This window comes from Electrophorus electricus, chromosome 4 (genome assembly GCF_041902795.1).
Source record: "Electrophorus electricus isolate QZ-2024a chromosome 4, ASM4190279v1, whole genome shotgun sequence".
NCBI lineage: Eukaryota > Metazoa > Chordata > Actinopteri > Gymnotiformes > Gymnotidae > Electrophorus > Electrophorus electricus.
This window is the reverse complement of record NC_137500.1, coordinates 28,648,448-28,666,921: the sequence shown is the minus strand read 5'-3', so window position 1 is coordinate 28,666,921 and position 18,474 is coordinate 28,648,448. Positions and strand designations below refer to the sequence as shown.

The window sequence follows — 18,474 nt, the reverse complement described above, 5'->3', positions numbered from 1 at the left end:
AGTTTAAGTCGAGCCGCCCTTGTTCTCTGACATAAAGAATGCATGCGAGCCTCACTCTGGGAAAATACAGTGGTCCTTATGCTCATGCCGACTGTCATTTCCTCCTCAGAATGAAGCCTGCAGAATTAAAGTAGCTTTAAGTGACTGCAGTAATGTCTTTTGTACTCCATTATCATGTGTTGACAGACTCTTTGTGAAAGGGGTTCTGCATCAGTGAGTCAGTAATGTCCTGAAAGAAAATCCCTGATCTGACAATCCTATTCTTGGAATTGTTCCCTCAAACAGCCCTTCACACCAGCATCTCAGCACAGGCATTCATTCAGAATATGGGTTTTCTTTCTTTTGCTCATTGCAAGAAATTAAAAACTTTAACAAAAACTCAGATTTTAACACTAGTTTAAACATGAGGCAGGACCATGATGCTCGCTGACCTGTAATTGTAATTGACACAAGTCAAGCACAGTCATTGGTCAATTGAGAAAATTAGATCTTCTGACTGACTGAGAATGCAGAAACCTGATGCACGCGGTCCTTGGTGCTGCCATTCACATGACAAAACTGCACTCGCTGAAGAGTTTAAAATTCACTCCATAATCTAAAATGATGGCAAGTCATTGCTGCCTGTGCCCTGACAGACACTGAGTGTTTATAGGATTTACAGATGACGTAGTTTGAGAGTATCCTATGTCTATTACACTGGGACTTGTTTGTGATTTCAAAATGGCACGCAAGAACAGATATGCTTGGAGTTTTAAGCTCCTTTTATCAGTCGTGCTTAAACAAATTCTTGGGGAGTAACACGACACATATGTTCAGGAGCAGAAGAAGAAGACCCTCAGCAAAGGTGAGATGTAAGACATTTATATGAACCTCCAAACACAAACAGCATCTTGTTTTCTTCTTTCTGAACGTCCATGTGGTGAGCGGTCAGATTACACTGAAACACTTTGCTCCTTTTCCCTGTTGCTGTCATGCTGTTATGTGGCCACTCTCTGACCACGCGAATGGCCACAGATAGTGTGGGACAAAGTTCAAACTTCTACAGTGTAACAGTGAGCGGTAAGGAGGTGGACGCATGTGCGGAGAAGAGCGAGATTTATTAGGGGCAAATCCAAAATCAGAGTCGTTGTAGCAGTCCAGGGTCATAGAGCCAACACGGAGATTACGGGGATACATGATCAAACAAACAAAACACACGAAGGCAAACAGAGGAAGTAGGCTATAACAAAGGCTAAGAAACATGAAGGCACGGAGTACAAACTTAAATACATACATATACAGGCTTTCAGAAACATTCACCAAACACAAACGCACAGAAAGAAACAATGAACAGCCAACACCAAGGCCACAAGGCAGGGTTTAAATACATGAACTAAACAAGGGACAGGTGTGGAAAATCAAACGGGGGGCGGAGAAAACAAAACTATGACATGGAACTAAAATACACAAGACAGGGAACATACAGAACACAGAAGCTGGGAGAGGTTAATCGTGACATATGGGTACCACGCTATCAACACCCACTTCCGGGTTCTCCATGGGCCAGGCATGGTAAACAATGAAAATCAGATGCTGCTGCCTCCTGTGTTGTTTGTTTTATTTTGAGAGTCACTTTCTGTCTGTGTCTATCACATTGATATAATTCCCCCTTAAAAAACACACAGATATCTTAAATTAATTTATGTTGCAAAACAATCTTAATCTCCATACACATTAAATGTGTTCAGTCTATTGTAAATCAAGGCTGCTTCAACATAAAGGAATGCAGCTTAATCTTGGCTCAGATTCCCCTTGATTAAATGAAATAACAGCCATTGATGCCATCTGTCTACATTAAGCCAAGTGCACTTTCCCATGCCCTATTGGCTCCACGGATCTTTTGCACAAATTATCTGTGCTCATCAACGTTCACCTTCTTTCTGACCGAATAATCTTTCATTACAACATACATACATGCCAAATATCCACCACATATCAAAAACAGGGCACAGACATTACCACAACAGCCCTGCACAGAAGACACACTGTGGGCCACACTGTGTGCCGCTGGTCAGCACCACACAAGAATGCTGGGTAACTTTCACTCTGCTACACACCTTATCAGATCATTTGAGCAATGGGTGGATCACCCCGCTGTCAGACTGTCCCAATGCACAGTATGTGGCATTGAGGGCAAACATCCCAGACTAGCAGCCACAGAGAAGAGGCTTTATGTAAGGGACAGATATTAAGGTTAGTTCAAGTGTGCAAAGAAAAAGAATGTTTTTTACTCAGTCCTACATGCCATTGGCACTGTGCATAGTTGAGCTGCTGAAATGGATGGGTCCTGAGGCAGATCTCTGGATTTCATGTTGTAAGTATTCCAGAAAGTAATCCTGTAGGCCACAGTTGTTCCAAACAGAATGGATTTTTTTTTCTTTACGTTTTGGCCCACAGCCTATCCACACTGTGCTTTTTGTAGCAGTAACAGACAACCAGCACTACTGCACAGTGAATGATTTTCAAAGCAACCAATGTTCCACACCAACTATATTCATGCCATCCTCCAGAATCAAAGACTCCCGGTTAACCATAAGAGAACTACAAACATCACCAACAGGTGATGCCTGATACTTGAAATGTTGTTGTTTTTTTTAAGAAAGAAAAAGGAGAAATGTAAGAATAGGAGAAAAGACCTGTTGTTAAAGATGATATACGTACAGCAGGGTGGGTTTTGGAGTCAGAAGATGCACATCTGACAAGATGTGGAGCAAGTGAGGTGAGTGCCAATGGTACAATAACCACTATAAGGAAAAAGATAAACACATGCACAGGGCAAGTGCGCTCGTATTAATTCCAGATTCTTTAATTAATAGTTCAGTCATTATGCTAACTTAATTTGGCTTTATAACAGCTCCATAAAGTTCTTAGCACCTTTGGTGAGTAAGGCATTGTGATAATCCATCCTTGTCACAAAATCCATATACTATTAAACCCACTTTTCTTCTCTCTCTAAGCCTGAAATTGTGCAACACTATTATTTTCCATGCACACAAATTCAGCATCAGCACTGGGAGAGAGACCTGACACCCAGGTGTTTTTAGTGTTACACAACATCTGCATTCTTAAAAACAGTCCTTCACATGCAGAGATGGGTGGGTCTCTTTGCCCCGTCTCTCCTTCCGGTGATCCAATGTGCTTCAATCTCCACTAACTTAGACCAAACCAGCTTGACAGAGGGGAAAACAACCCACCTGGACCACAGTTTTGTACAGAAGCCAAGTTCTGTGCGTCTGAACTGTTCGCCAACAGGTTGGCGGGTAGCCTTTGATGTGTGCCAGGGCCCGGGGTTTGTTGTATGAAGATTGGATCTAACAAAAGCACGAGGCATTCATCATCTATGGACAAACATGGCCCTCACTACTACATGAAAAAGAGGAGGCTGGGAAGGAGAGATGGGGCATGGGTGGAGGTGACTTTTACACAGCATGTGTTCCTCCACACAACGGCTGCTGTTTCTCCTCAGTAACTCCTTGTGCCTGTGTACGGCTGGCCCAAGAAAGGCAAAATTAACTCAAAGGAGGACAGAAAGGGTGCTGTTAGGGAAGGAGAGGACAGGTCTGTTCCTGCTGTAGCGGGAGAGGACAGGTCTGTCCCTGCTGTAGCGGGAGAGGACAGGTCTGTCCCTGCTTTAGAGGGAGAAGACAGGTCTGTCCCTGCTTTAGAGGGAGAGGACAGGTCTGTCCCTGCTGTAGCAGGAGAGGACAGGTCTGTCCCTGCTGTAGCGGGAGAGGACAGGTCTGTCCCTGCTTTAGAGGGAGAGGACAGGTCTGTCCCTGCTTTAGAGGGAGAGGACAGGTCTGTCCCTGCTGTAGCAGGAGAGGACAGGTCTGTCCCTGCTTTAGAGGGAGAGGACAGGTCTGTCCCTGCTTTAGAGGGAGAGGACAGGTCTGTCCCTGCTTTAGAGGGAGAGGACAGGTCTGTCCCTGCTGTAGCAGGAGAGGATAGGTCTGTCCCTGCTTTAGAGGGAGAGGACAGGTCTGTCCCTGCTGTAGCGGGAGAGGACAGGTCTGTCCCTGCTGTAGCGGGAGAGGACAGGTCTGTCCCTGCTTTAGAGGGAGAGGACAGGTCTGTCCCTGCTTTAGAGGGAGAGGACAGGTCTGTCCCTGCTGTAGCAGGAGAGGACAGGTCTGTCCCTGCTGTAGCGGGAGAGGACAGGTCTGTCCCTGCTGTAGAGGGAGAGAACAGGTCTGTCCCTGCTGTAGAAGGAGAGGACAGGTCTGTCCCTGCTGTAGCGGGAGAGGACAGGTCTGTCCCTGCTTTAGAGGGAGAGGACAGGTCTGTCCCTGCTTTAGAGGGAGAGGACAGGTCTGTCCCTGCTGTAGAGGGAGAGAATAGGTCTGTCCCTGCTGTAGAGGGAGAGGACAGATCCGGTCCTGCTATAGATGGAGAGGACAGGTCTGTCCCTGCTGTAGAGAGAGAGGACAGGTCTGTCCCTGCTGTAGAGAGAGAGAACAGGTCTGTCCCTGCTGTAGAGGGAAAGGACAGGTTTGTCCCTGCTGTAGAGGGAAAGGACAGGTCTGTCCCTGCTGTAGAGGGAGAGGATAGGTCTGTCCCTGCTGTAGAGAGAGAGAACAGGTCTGTCCCTGCTGTAGAGGGAAAGGACAGGTTTGTCCCTGCTGTAGAGGGAAAGGACAGGTCTGTCCCTGCTTTAGAGGGAGAGGACAAGTCTGTCCCTGCTGTAGCGGGAGAGGACAGGTCTGTCCCTGCTTTAGAGGGAGAGGACAGGTCTGTCCCTGCTGTAGAGAGAGAGAACAGGTCTGTCCCTGCTGTAGAGGGAAAGGACAGGTTTGTCCCTGCTGTAGAGGGAAAGGACAGGTCTGTCCCTGCTGTAGAGGGAGAGGACAGGTCTGTCCCTGCTGTAGAGGGAGAGGATAGGTCTGTCCCTGCTTTAGAGGGAGAGGACAGGTCTGTCCCTGCTGTAGCGGGAGAGGACAGGTCTGTCCCTGCTGTAGAGGGAGAGGACAGGTCTGTCCCTGCTTTAGAGGGAGAGGACAGGTCTGTCCCTGCTGTAGAGAGAGAGAACAGGTCTGTCCCTGCTGTAGAGGGAAAGGACAGGTTTGTCCCTGCTGTAGAGGGAGAGGACAGGTCTGTCCCTGCTGTAGAGGGAAAGGACAGGTTTGTCCCTGCTGTAGAGGGAAAGGACAGGTTTGTCCCTGCTGTAGAGAAAGAGAACAGGTCTGTCCCTGCTGTAGAGGGAAAGGACAGGTTTGTCCCTGCTGTAGAGAAAGAGAACAGGTCTGTCCCTGCTGTAGAGGGAAAGGATAGGTCTGTCCCTGCTGTAGACAGAGATCACAGGTCTGGCCCTGCTGCAGTATTCTGCCACAGTTACACTGGGCCACTGCGAGTAACCACAGAGATGAGAGCAAAGGATGACATGGGCTCTCCAATTGGAGGAAACATGTTTTGGCAGAGCACTGTGATATCCACTGTGATATCACAATACAGACATACAAGATCATAAACACTGTGATCCTTCATGACAAAAGACAACATGTTCATGACAGTGATGACTGCAAAATCCAACCCACATAGACAGGAAAGAGATCAAGGCAAGGAACATGTCCAGAAGCACACCATGGCACTAAATTTTGAATGAAAGTTTTATGTCTCTTGTATGTGCTGAATGTAAGGTATATTATGCTGATTCTTCAAGACAAAACACTAACCACGACTAAATCAGTCCTGCGATCCCTTCACCTCATGCGTTCAAATCACAACAACAACCTCAAGTTTTGGCCTGGACAAGTCTGACAGCGGAAATGCTGGGCATGCCTTTGTTCCATTAAGAAAGCTGTGGGGTGCCATCCTATCAAAAAGTAGGTTAAGTGAGCTCACACTGCAGTCTGATAAACAGACATACAGTACAAACACTCCTCTCCCTCTCTTTACAGAACTACCTTACCTCCAGGTAAACTGTGCACTCTCATGGTCCTGCAAATCCCTGGAATCCACAGCCCCACCCAGTCAGACAGCCCTACCCCTCAGTAAGCCCAGCACAGCACTGGGTGTTTGATTTATTCTCCTCTGAAGGATAAAAGCAAGTACGAATGTCCTCTGAAGATCAGTGCTGTTGGTAAAAGTGCCAAATGGGTTTGATTGATAAGTGTTTTTGCCTGTGTGCGTGTGTGTGTGTGTGTGTCTGTGTGTGTGTGTGTGTGTGTGTGTGTGTGTGTGTGTGTGTGTGTGTGTGTGTGTGTGTGTGTGTGCATCCACGTGTGTTTTCAGGAAGAGTGAAGTAATAAAAATAAAATGCTTTAGTAAAAACACTAATGCACAGTGTTAGTGGCAATACTATTTGACTTCTTTTTACATATGGCATCTCAGTGTGAATACCAAAATATTTTGGCATTTTGCATGAATGATAAAATATACAGCAGTGCAAAGTCTGACCTTATCAACCTTATTCTGCCTTCCAAACTGAACATACATAACTTAATGTAGCATTAAATCTGCTTATTCTTTCAGAATCCAAAAGGCTGAAGGAAGACAGCATTCTTTTAAGGGGTTTACCTTGCACAGGCGCAATAGTACATCAAAGCATCAGGTCTCCTTTCTGAGTGACCTCCCAGTGGGCTGTGCTCAGTGGTACTGATGGCTATCAGCAGAGGCGATCTTGCTGACAGCCTGTGCCCTTTGCATGGAGGAGGCGAGTGATGAGAGCTTGCTTAAGCTTAACATGATGGCCAAGGCAGACCAAACACTGATAATGGAAGAAAGTGGAAGTCTTTGCTTTGGGCCCTTCAAGTCCCATTCCCCCCCCCCCACACACACACACACACATGCACACATTTCTCAAACAATTAAAAAAGGGAGAACCTGCTAGATTGCATAAGTAAGAAATTGAAGTCTACCCTGCTGGCCCTTCACAACATGTGCATGATAGGTATACGTAGTGCCTGCACACGGTGCTTACTGATATATGACATGATTGGGTGATGAATGCGAAACACAGACATAGTCCACAATCCACAATTTCAGTGCGGATATTCACTTCAGTATCCACCATTATCCACCAATATCCACCATTAAGGACCACAAAATGCTGATTGAGTCCCCTAATTATACAGAAGGTCTATTCAGTGTCTTTAATAACAATAAACATTACACAGATTTAACAAGATTCCAAATTATAGTTATTAGACAAACCTGTTTAGTATAACAAAAGATCCCTAAATTGACAAGAGTCCACAGAGGACAGTTCATAATTCCACTCATTATCTTCTTCCACTAACTAAACCACAAGCACTCTGGCATTACACCTCTTATACCCAGTAGTTTTAAAAACAGTAGTTTTAAAATACAGTCCCAATGTTATTAAAAAAAGTGAAATAATTGCTTATTATTATTATTATTATTATTATTATTATTATTATTATTATTATTATTGTACTTCTTATTATTACATTTATTATATATTACTTATTATACTATTATTATTTGATATGGCTTAAAAGGAATAATATCATAATATTATGTATGTGAAGCAAAAATCATGGTAGAAAAGTAGCTTTATTTGTTAGTTCATTCATCATATTTGTTTCTAAAGGACAAACTGCACAGTGTGGGAGAAAGTGACATGCTGCATGTCCTGCGGAGAGAAGGCTTCCAGGCTATGGCTGCACACATTCCGACTTGTCTGTTGGATCTGACTGTGAGACTGAGATCACAATGCAGAGCCTGTTACCCCTGTCCCACTGCACCATGTAACCCCTCTCTAGCTTCATGAAATGACCTCCATCACCCCACAGAGACCACCATACAGCCAGAAGTCTCAACAACACGTATTTCCAAAGGACAGTCGCAACTGCCAAGAAGTGCCAGAGGTCCTACATGAATAATGAAGAATTAAATAAATGAGATCAAATGAAACTAGCTCTGACAGGTATAAATAGCAGTGACTGAGCAGTTAGCTCCAGTAGACATATTTGTTGTTACTGTCACCTGTAGAAAGCAGAACACAGATAAAGATAAAATCTTTTTTTTTTTTTCTAGAAACCTATCTGCCTTATATTACTTAGGGCCAGGTGCGCGATGATGCAAAACATTTGCAATGTCACGTATGTCTATTTAGCAGTATTTATCTTTAAATGCATTATCTGAGAAACGACCTTAAAGAATGAACTTACTGCTCACTTTATTTTCTGCAGTGCAGAAATGAGTCAGGGCTTCTGTTTTTGTTAATATTAACTCTTGGACCGACGTCTAAGTGCTGATAATACTTTGAAGTTTGTTGTTTTTTGGTTTTATTTTGCGCTTCCTTTTTTAAACATATAGTAGCCTGGTTTGCTCAGTTGTAGGTTTCGTCTTCATGGTACCACAGTAATCTTTTCATTGACATCTGACCTACATCATAGTTATATACTATTCCAGTTTTACCAATCCGGTAACAACTGGTCGATAATTAACTTTAGATATATTTCTGATTTTAGTTACTGAGAACAATTGCTTTTCAAACACCGGACGCAGTCCAATTCACAACATCAGTTTGATATCAAATTATCCGGTGGACCAGCCTTTTTACACGGAAAGAGTTCATACCTTTGATAGAAGCCTCTTTTCCTCTTTCTTTTTCTCTGCATGCTGATCAAAAGGCATCTGCAGAAAATCCTCTTCACAACAAATGAAACTCACTGTGCATCCCATCCAGGCAAGTTCAGGTAACCGCTCCAGTGACCCATTCAAAACTAAGTTGCTAACAAGTTCGCAAGCCTGCTTCTTTCTGAGAGCTCTCGGCTCGCAGCACGTGCAGGTTACAGAATGGAAAATTCTCAGCTTCTTCCCTGCAGGTAAAAGCTTAGATGGAGAACTCACACAGATTGATTCCAATTGGACACCAACAGCAATAAAGTACTAAATTTATGTAATTCTATAGGTGACCACGAATAGTGTCTTTTCTAACAAATATCCATAATCACGCCTGTAATCGTCTCTCCCGCTGTCCAGGAAGAGGAAGGATTTAAGTGGGGCAAAAAAGGTCTGGGTTTCAATCTGGGGTGGGCAATTCGACTCACACATTCTCCGTAATACTCTCTCCCTCCGTTGGCATTTTGTCTCAAACATAGACATGCGCCAGGAAATGCAAGTGCGAGCAATGTACGCATTCCAAAGCTCTCGAGATCTTCAAAGCGCACTCTTTCACCTACTGTAAGCTCATCACTTACATTTCATTTTGACATTCCTCGCGACTTTGAAAACGCAAATGTTGCGCAACGTTTGTAGAGGAGTTTCTTCCCCTCCATTTCTAAACAAGCATGGATTACATTAGTTTCTTATCGTTTTCGTTATACTTCCAGATAAGAGAGCAGTTCCAGTTATTAAGGTCTCAGGTTTGGCTACACAGAACACAGGCATATTACTTATCATTACTTGTGGTTGTCAAAGTTTGATCTCAGCTGCAAACATAAATTCTTAATCTAGTAAAATGTTTTTTCCTGGCAATTATGAGCATCTAGGCTGCATATGCTATCTGCTAATGTATGGATGTACAGTGTCTACCGCAACCTGTTACATACATGAAACAAGTGTTAAGATACATTACTACAATCCAGCCAGCATTCATGAGAGATGGTACTCATAAGTGTGGGTATGAAAGTGTAATGGTAGGAGTCTTATTGCTGTGGTAGCTAAGGTACTTGATTTGTAATTGGGAGGTTGCTGGTTCACTGCCTAGTTGCCACTGGTGGGCCCCTGAGCAAGACCCTTAACCCTCAATTGCTCAAGTTGTACTCAGTCATGATTGTAAGTTGCTTTGGTTAAAAGTGTCAGATAAATGTGTGTAAGTATGTATCACTACATCAGTAATTGGCAAAGAAAAAGGTTTAGAGGTATGTAAATGCTGTTCACATACTCAAGCATGTCAACACTAGATTTTGGCTGCTGAAGCTGACTGGCTGAATTTCATGAACTGATAAGGAATAGCTTAAATAATAGTTTCCTTCCTTCTAGTTCATGCATGTATTCCCAGCACTCATTAGTTCTTTTCTGAGCCATGCCTCTCTTCAGCCATTTGTCATATGTGTGGGACAAATCATAGGTGGGACAATTCATGGGTAGGACAAATTTTATTTGTTACCATTAATTTATTTGTTACCATTAATTTTATTTGTTATTATTATTATTATTATTATTATTACCTGTTTCATGTACAGTTTGTAAAGGATCATGTTGCACTTCATTTTTGTGAATAGGGAATACCACAAGTTACAATATTCCACCTAGGAGTAATAAAAGAAGCTTTTTATCCCTGTGAATAATTTTAGCTCCTAAATCACTATGTGGTGCATAGGAAAGAAGTGAAATACCATATAAAATATTAGCTGCTTTAAAGGTCATGTGCAGTTTCTTAATATGATTTTACAAGATGCAAAACTCAACTAAACTATGAAATTTAGAGGCAATACCCATGAGAACTTTGAGCATGTGTAACTATGCCATGTGTTCACTGGGCTTTTGGCGGTTTAGGTGTCAGCAAGTAAGACACTAGCTCTGCCAGAGGATGTTATTTTTGGAGCAGACATCACATCTTCAGGAATGTACCTAGGCCCCAGCAACTCTGTCTTTTCTGAGGACCAAATGTTTCCATTTTGAGACAAAGACATGCTTTATCCTTCATTTGACCCAAATGAGCTTTTTCTTGTCTCATTCGCAACCGCATAAAGTGCTGGGTGTGACATTCTGAGAGAGTCATTTCTAGGAGATGTAAGAAAGCAATAATGTGGCATGTGCACATTTGTTTTAAGCATGATTACATGTGCAAGTGTTTATATATTTTAGCTGAAAATTAACATGTATGTTTCAGCGATTGGTTTTTAATGAGAAGAACTATTGCATTATTGTAAAGCTGTATGCTTAGATATGCAGTTTTGTTTTTGTCAGTTAACTGTGCCCTCTCCTTGAACTGCATACCATATCAGCCCTACTGAATTTTTCATTTAACACAGTTTGGCTTTTTACAACAGACTTTCCCACAAAGTAATCATAGAAATCCAGAGCCCAACCCCTATTGAACTAGCCAAGGGCTCCTGTAGTACAGCTCATCCTGAGCTGGCATGAGTGTGAGACATGTGAGGTGAATTCATGTACCTTGGGCATCACTGTCTAATGAGTATGAAGTTATATGTCTAGATTTGTGCCATTGACCTTATATTAAAATTTCATTTTCATCTGCCTACACTGAATCAGTCTTTTCAATAACAAATTACTGTTGCAAAATGATTAAATTAACGCAAATGTGATTTTGGGTCAAATTCACTCAGGGAGACTAGTGTGCTCTTAAAGGTAAATGTCAGAATTCATTATTTATCACCAGAGCTTAAAAAATGAAAAATATAACTTGCATAATTATTGAACCCATTCAGGCTAGTAGGATCATATTTTGATGCAATAACAGTTTTACATCTATTAGGGTGCACCATCTACCCATCCTTCCATTTTAACAAGAGGCAGTCTCCATTGAGGAAAAGGATTCCCACAACATGATACTGCTCCTCCATTCCTTACTGTTGGGGTGGTTGAGTCATGGGCAGTGTTAGGTTTGTGTCATATATAGAATTTTGAATTTTGGCCAAAAGCCTCCATTTTTGTGTCATCTCACCACAAAACCTTGTCACACATCTTAGCCGGGTTACTCTGATCCTTTCTGGCAAACTCCAGACATGCTTTGATGTGGTTTTTCTTCAGTATTAACTTCCGTCTATGCAGCCCCCCTATTCAGGCCAGTTGTAGGCAAAGCTCTTGATATCATTGGCTGGTGCACCTTCACTCCAGTCTCGGCCACCAATCTCTGTTGCTTTTTTTACACTGACTCTTGCCATCTCTGCGGCGTCCCTCACAAATCCCCTTTGTGCTCTCATGATGAATTTTGAGGAAGACCCTTGTCTAGGCAGTACCTGGCTGGTATGATGCAGCTTTCATCTTCTTACCATTACTCCAATGGTGCTCTCTGGGATATGTATATACTTCAATATTATTGTATAGCCATTTTTCAATCCTGTGTTCATCTATAACTTTATCTCTATTTTCAATAGATTGCTATTCGGGCTCTATTTTAACATCTTACCTTCAGAAGTGACCAATGGTGCTTTACTTAAGGGGGTCTTTTATCGAGAAGTAAACATTTTTAATGATTCCTCATCAGAGGCCAACTGTGAGCCAACTATGTCCTTGTTAGGGCAGGAGCTTTCATCTGTGTAAGCATGGTGCTTCCATAGCACAGGGGCTGAATGCTTATGCAAATATAGTCATTTTCTCACAGAATATTTTCTTATAAAAACCAATATGATTTAATTGTAATTAATTACTGAGTGTCGGTCTTTTAAAATAAAACCTGATATAGTGCCATTTGTATTCCAGATGGATAGGGTGACTTTAAGGGGGTTGACTACGTTTCTAAGACATTGTCCCATTGTTTCCCAGGCTTAGACTTCAGGGTTGCGGGTGGCCTTTTATGTTCCACAATCTCTATTTTATCTCTTAGTTTGGACCATAAAGGTGGATGATAGTTGTAAATCTTTTGATCAGCACTGAAAACATGTACAGTGATGGCCATTGAAAAATAATAGGAAATTTGAATTTGATAAATGAAAATGAATAATAATGACTGAAAATTCTAGTGAGTCTTCATATTATATAACATTAATATTTTTTAAACTTTCTTTACTGTCTTTACTATGTAATTACTGTACACAATGTTGATCCTTCACATAGCCAGGACACTCCCACCTGGCCATGTGATGAACATTAACTTGCAGTCAAAGTTAAGAGTTTCTAGAAAAACCTCAGCTGAAAGAATGTGTCATCTGGTTGCTATCGGTGCTCAGTGAGCCAAAGGATCTCTTGTAGGCGATCTTCTGTTTTCACAGATGTGGGGATAGACAGAGCAGATAAAGCAGGATAGTTCTGCAAATCCTTTCATTTTGACATGTGTTTTGATTGGTGGACTTACTGGGACATTTCCATCAATTATTGTACAGGTTTTGTTTGGTTAACAGTTTCAGACACGTGGTAATACTTCAATGCTGCATAACAATTATTTTGTGATTGTTTCACTTATGCAAAAATTCTTTAAAATTCTGTATAATCAGGGATTGGTCATTGGTTATTATAAACATTCTGTGGTGTATTTACTCATATATAATATTTTTCATATGTTCCCTCTCTCATTCTTATAACTTCAGTGCATACATATCTTGCATATTATAATATGTTTTAATATGAATTATCATGTATGATAGGGCACTACTATAAATTTATTATGAAAGTATATCTTAGCTCTATACCATAAGCTTATGGTTGTACATATAATATATATAATTTCTTAAAGGTTTTTCCAAATATTTATATATATGGATTAGTCTTGTGTCATAAGTTGCCTTACATTTTTACACGTCACCAGCTGTCCTTTGTACACAAATAGTTTAAGGGGCTGGTGTCATTCACCTCGATATCTGTTAGCGCCAGCACTGGACTTCAGCGCTGGTGCCAACCGCAAACACACTCACAGCGGTGACTCCCTGGCAAAGCTTGCCAGCACAGGCAGGCTCCTGAGCAAAGAAGCGGCCTAAGCCAGCATCCTCAGATAATGGCTCATCAAGTACAGTGATCGCATTCCCCGTGTCACCCCTCCAGCTTGCTCTGGCTAATCCGTTAATGGCTTTTGGGTTGTGAGAGCTGGTCACTGCTTGAAGCCACGTCAGGGTAAGCCAGTGATGGGGCTACCATGTACTACACTAAAATATGCTGGACATCGCCCTGTTCTATGACTGAAATTTTAACACACCTAATAGTATGTCATTTATATTAAGTATGCTAATAATTTACATTTTTTACATTATTTACAATTATATTCACATTGAGTTCTTGGTATTGCATACTGCTGCAACTTTCTCTTGCATTCTAGTACATTAAAGTCCTGCTGTGATGGTGAAACATGATAATTCCTCAGTAAACATCATGGTTCTTTGGTGGTTGTTTTCTTGGGTTGCTTTCTTATTTTTGGGTGGGGGTGGGAGGTGTTTACATTTTTGTATTTTTAACCAATCATGTTTTTTTATATGCTAAACTTTGAAGAAGCAAAGTTTACTTCATATTGCAGCTGTCCAGACTCAGATACACCTAATAAAGGCCATCAAGAAGTCTTCAGAGTCTTGAGAATGATGCCATGCTCTTTAATAATCACTTTCATAATCTGAGCATGGTGACATTTTATGGTTGCTTTCAAGCTGTAATGCGAGATGGTGCAGGGACAGCAGGAAATGCCTTTCAGATACCAGGCTGATGCCCACTGCCAAGACTCCCAAGGGCCAGGCGGGCACAAAAGCCCCTCTTTGTGAGGAAAGCCATGGTTTTGGCCAGTGCAGATCTAGCTGTAGAGCTCAGGGCTCGCTCAGTCACTTAAACCCCCAGGTGTGGAGAGGGCATGTCTGCCTGCACAACTCTGGCCCCCTACATTCCCAGGGTGCCATTTGATACTGGGCTGGATTAGAACATCCGGTTGTGGGTGAGTGCAATGAGTTTAACTCATTCCTCAGTCCACAAACTCAAAGTGAGCCTGCATAATGAGCTTCCTTTGCAGGTGTCTTATGAATTTCTATTTGGATATATAAAAGGTTCAGCTTGTCTTACTGATTTTCTGATTTTTCTTTCTTGTTGAGTCATAAGTCCCTTCTTTGTGGCCCTCATTTGAAGGTATGTGTTAAAAAAACTATATGGCTTAGGGCCATGTATGGAGCATTGAGCCTGAAACGGCACAGCTATATATTGATGATGTCCCAGCTACCTGAAACTGGGGCTCCAAAGCACTTCAGCCAGTCACGGTACATGCTTGAGCATAGAGGAAGCTTTTGGCCAATGAAAACAGAAGCAAAGGCTTTGTGGAAATAAAAAATAAGCAAACGCCATTCACCTAGGACTGATCATCTGATATTTTGTAGGCCACAAAAACGAACACTTTCATTTGATGTAATGTCTATAATTGTTCATGCTACAAAGCATGGTATTCAGATACTACACAGAGTACACTGCTCATTTAAGCTTGGAGCAGTGGCACATTTGCCCTCAGCTAGCAATATAACATGTTGGTGTTGCAGTTTTGTTTATGTCTGACACTTAAGGTGATAAACTTTAAAAAGCCCTTTGCCCAGGAGTCCTGTCTAACCAAGAAAACAGGTGGAAAAACAGGAAACATGGGCCAGGGTAAAACAGTTATTTTCAAAAATAACAAAAGAGCATAATTCAAAATAAGCAGTCAGTTCAATCATGACGCGTGCTATTAGGCAAAGGGTGGATCAAAATGGATAAATATCAATATGCATATAAAAATGCATAAATGCTGTTGTCTTGATACAAAAAGGCTCAGTCTTCTGTCTGTTTGCCATATAATAGCTGGCAATGCACAGTCATATCTTGGGAAGTCCCAGTCTGTCCCCCCTTCAGTCCATGTGAATTGTAAACGAAGCAAAGGTGGTGAGAGAGGTAGACGCAAGCAAAGCCTCGGCCGTGATGGACAGCACTGCATTTAATATCACCATGTTGAAAGAGGCCACCTTAATCACAGACGGTAATGCAATGTCCTCATTTCATTTTTTTAATCAAGCTGCATGATGTGAAACACAAGCATATAAGCCAGTTTTGAACATGAGGGTAATGGCAAGGGCATAAATACTTATTTGAGTTGTTTTACTTTTTTTCTTTTTTTTTAATCAATGCGCCTTTGTTCAGGAGGAGCTGTCTGGGACATGCAATAATAGTGTAATATTACAGGTGTTCTAAACACAATGTTTCTTGACAATTCTGACATATAATAGAAATATCAGAAATACTTAGGTATTTATGAAAATGTTTATTTCCATGTAATTAAATGTCAAAAGTCTCAGAGATATCAGTTTAAGCTTAATCAAAAACTATAAAGGCAGTTTAGTCCAATTATATTTTTAATATTTTTAAAAATGTACATAAATCTGCCCTAGGATTCTCACACAGTGGCATGCACACATGACCATTCACACAAAGCTGTGCATGATAGGTAGAATTAGGGTTATCAATCTGCGCTGTAGATGTGACTCTTTGGTTCTGTAGAGGTACAAGGTCAAAGCATGACAAGCTGAAATAAGGAAAGTCAAAGGTCAAGCTCAAGTTAAAAGTGGGTGTTGAGACCTGACTGAGCCTGGCATTAAGACAGGTGACATTTAAGACACTGGCACAGACTTGTACCAAAAGGACAGGCCAGTGGAGTGTGCTGATCCTGACATCTGGCAGCACCTTCAAAGGGAACAATCAAATCAGCTTTGAATGCTCGACCAAGGTCTTTGTGGCAACTCGCATCCCTTAGATTTATTAGTGGTATAAGACCATTGCTGAGATATTTCCTTTAAATCCACACTGGGAGTGAAGGAGATTCGGGTGAGCTCTATATAGTTTTGACTTGAATTTAAAACTTAGGCCCTATAAGGCCCAGCATCAGGGTGACAATAACATGACCAGACAGACCGTAGCAGCCACATTTATGATGTGCCATTAAGACAGGGTTTTTGCACGTTTCTACACTGTGTGGCCTCACTCGCGGTTTCAGCTGAGTCGCGTCTAGTGAAAGCTCATTAGTTTCCACATTTTATAGTAAAACTACCACTGTTTCCTACTACGTCTCATTTATGTTTTAATGGAACATTAATAACCATGAGACCAGGCTTTGTATGGTCACTGTAGTGCGCATATAAGCCATCTGGAGTTGCCACACCAGCCTCTGTGCTGCTGCTCGCTTTATCTTTGCTGACTCCACTCCTGGCGAATGTGAAGCCCCTCTCTCCTACTGCGGGAACCTCAGGCACACTGCCACCCTTTGACACACTGCCATCTGGTGGGCAAGATAAAAGCTGTGGATTTTCATTTGCTTTTTTAATACAAGCAAAACACCCACTTATTTTTCATATAGGTCCATTTTGTGTTTCTTTTAAACAATGAATCATTCAATATATGTAAGAAATATATATTGTATGGTTCATTCTATGTTATTTCATTTGCGTCGTTAGGCCTATTTCAGCGCACCACCCCGCACGCATTGTTAGTTCAAATCATCTGTAATATTCAATCATATTGTCTTATACATTCAGCCGTGCCTTTTCTCCTGTATCTCCAATAAAATGTTTGGGAAATGGGGCACTAGAACATAGAGGGAGATGCACCGGCCGCAGCCCTGAACATGAAAAACAAGTCTGAAAGATATAAATATTTGGCCCATTCGTGACACCACTGACAATTTGCTAAAATCTCAACCAGAAAGTGTTGCGCTGTGTGAGACAGAGGATAACTGTATCAGAATGATCCTGACATCTGTGGCACTTCTACATGAAAATAAAGAAAATTCAAAATCTGAACGAGCGGACCATAGCAGGCGACCAGACCAAACACTAAAGACAGACACACATGGGGTTGAAATAGGGAGAAGGAGAGCCGGCGGGGAACCGGTGAGCGGAATGAACTAAGTAGGTGATTGGGAGCGAGGAAGTGGAGGGCGGTGATTGACAGGAGCTCGTGAGTGCAGGCCGGCGCGTGACAGTCTGCTCCAAAATTTAATTGTTCGAAATGAAATTTCATTGACGCGCTAGAAAATACCATTAAAGTTAGCAACCCAGATGATGAACGAATTGCTAATGTAAGGTAACTTAAAAAGCAAACTAAGTCGGCTTCGACATTATTCATTGCGTTCTTGAATTTATAACTATATTTTACAGACATTTTCTAATGAATAAATAGTTGATTATAATACAATTTTATTACCCGCAAATCTTCTATTTGTAAATGTATATATGACATTTTTGCCATGAGATAACATTTTAGAGTTTTATATATATATAGAGAGAGAGAGAGGGGCCTCTGGCTTGGGAGGTGCTGAACTTTAATTTCTTAATGTGAGAAAATTTGAGAAAAGTAGGCTACTCAATTTATTCAAAGTAATTGTCACTCTGTTGTCAAATGTCACTTTGTCCTTAAAAATTGGTCACCTAGGTTATAAAACATGAATGTAACCAGAGAGCAAAGGCACATTTGATTGTACCAGTTTATTTTCTGTGTCTTTGATTAACATATTTAAGACCTGCTACTTCAGGTAACATTGCTTGTATCTTAGCTTGATTTGTACTTTTTGTAAGTGGAAGGATAGCATTTAAGTTGTATAAGGTCCACGTCTAACTTTGAAGAGACGTTGCTATGAGCCAATTTCTCAAAAGAGTGTTATGCAAATTTCATAATGTGGACTTTTGGTGTAATTTTAACAATTCGCTTTATAATTGTATTATGTACCAGTTTTTACAGATTGTATATGTACATAAATACCATTTACCAGTATAATGAATGTGCTTCATTTTATAAATGTAAACTGTATTTGATATTTAAAAGTTTAATTCCTCGTGGATTATTTTAAATGCAGAATGATGGTTA

General features: G+C 41.4%; 1 protein-coding gene across 7 annotated transcripts in view; it reads right to left on the bottom strand.

The window, feature by feature from the left end:
- tns1b (tensin 1b) overlaps positions 1 to 8,700 on the bottom strand; it is a 164,685-nt gene extending 155,985 nt beyond the window's left edge. For 5 of the 7 annotated variants that reach the window (XM_081713102.1, XM_081713105.1, XM_081713108.1 and 2 more), the window contains exon 1: positions 8,581 to 8,652. In XM_081713102.1, the coding sequence (XP_081569228.1) occupies positions 8,581 to 8,637 (57 nt within the window). In that variant the 5' untranslated portion in view covers positions 8,638 to 8,652. Of the gene's footprint in view, positions 1 to 8,580 lie in introns of all 7 variants that reach the window. The other 2 variants (XM_081713112.1, XM_081713115.1) reach the window with 1 other exon arrangement.
- Between the last annotated feature and the right edge of the window lie 9,774 nt (positions 8,701 to 18,474).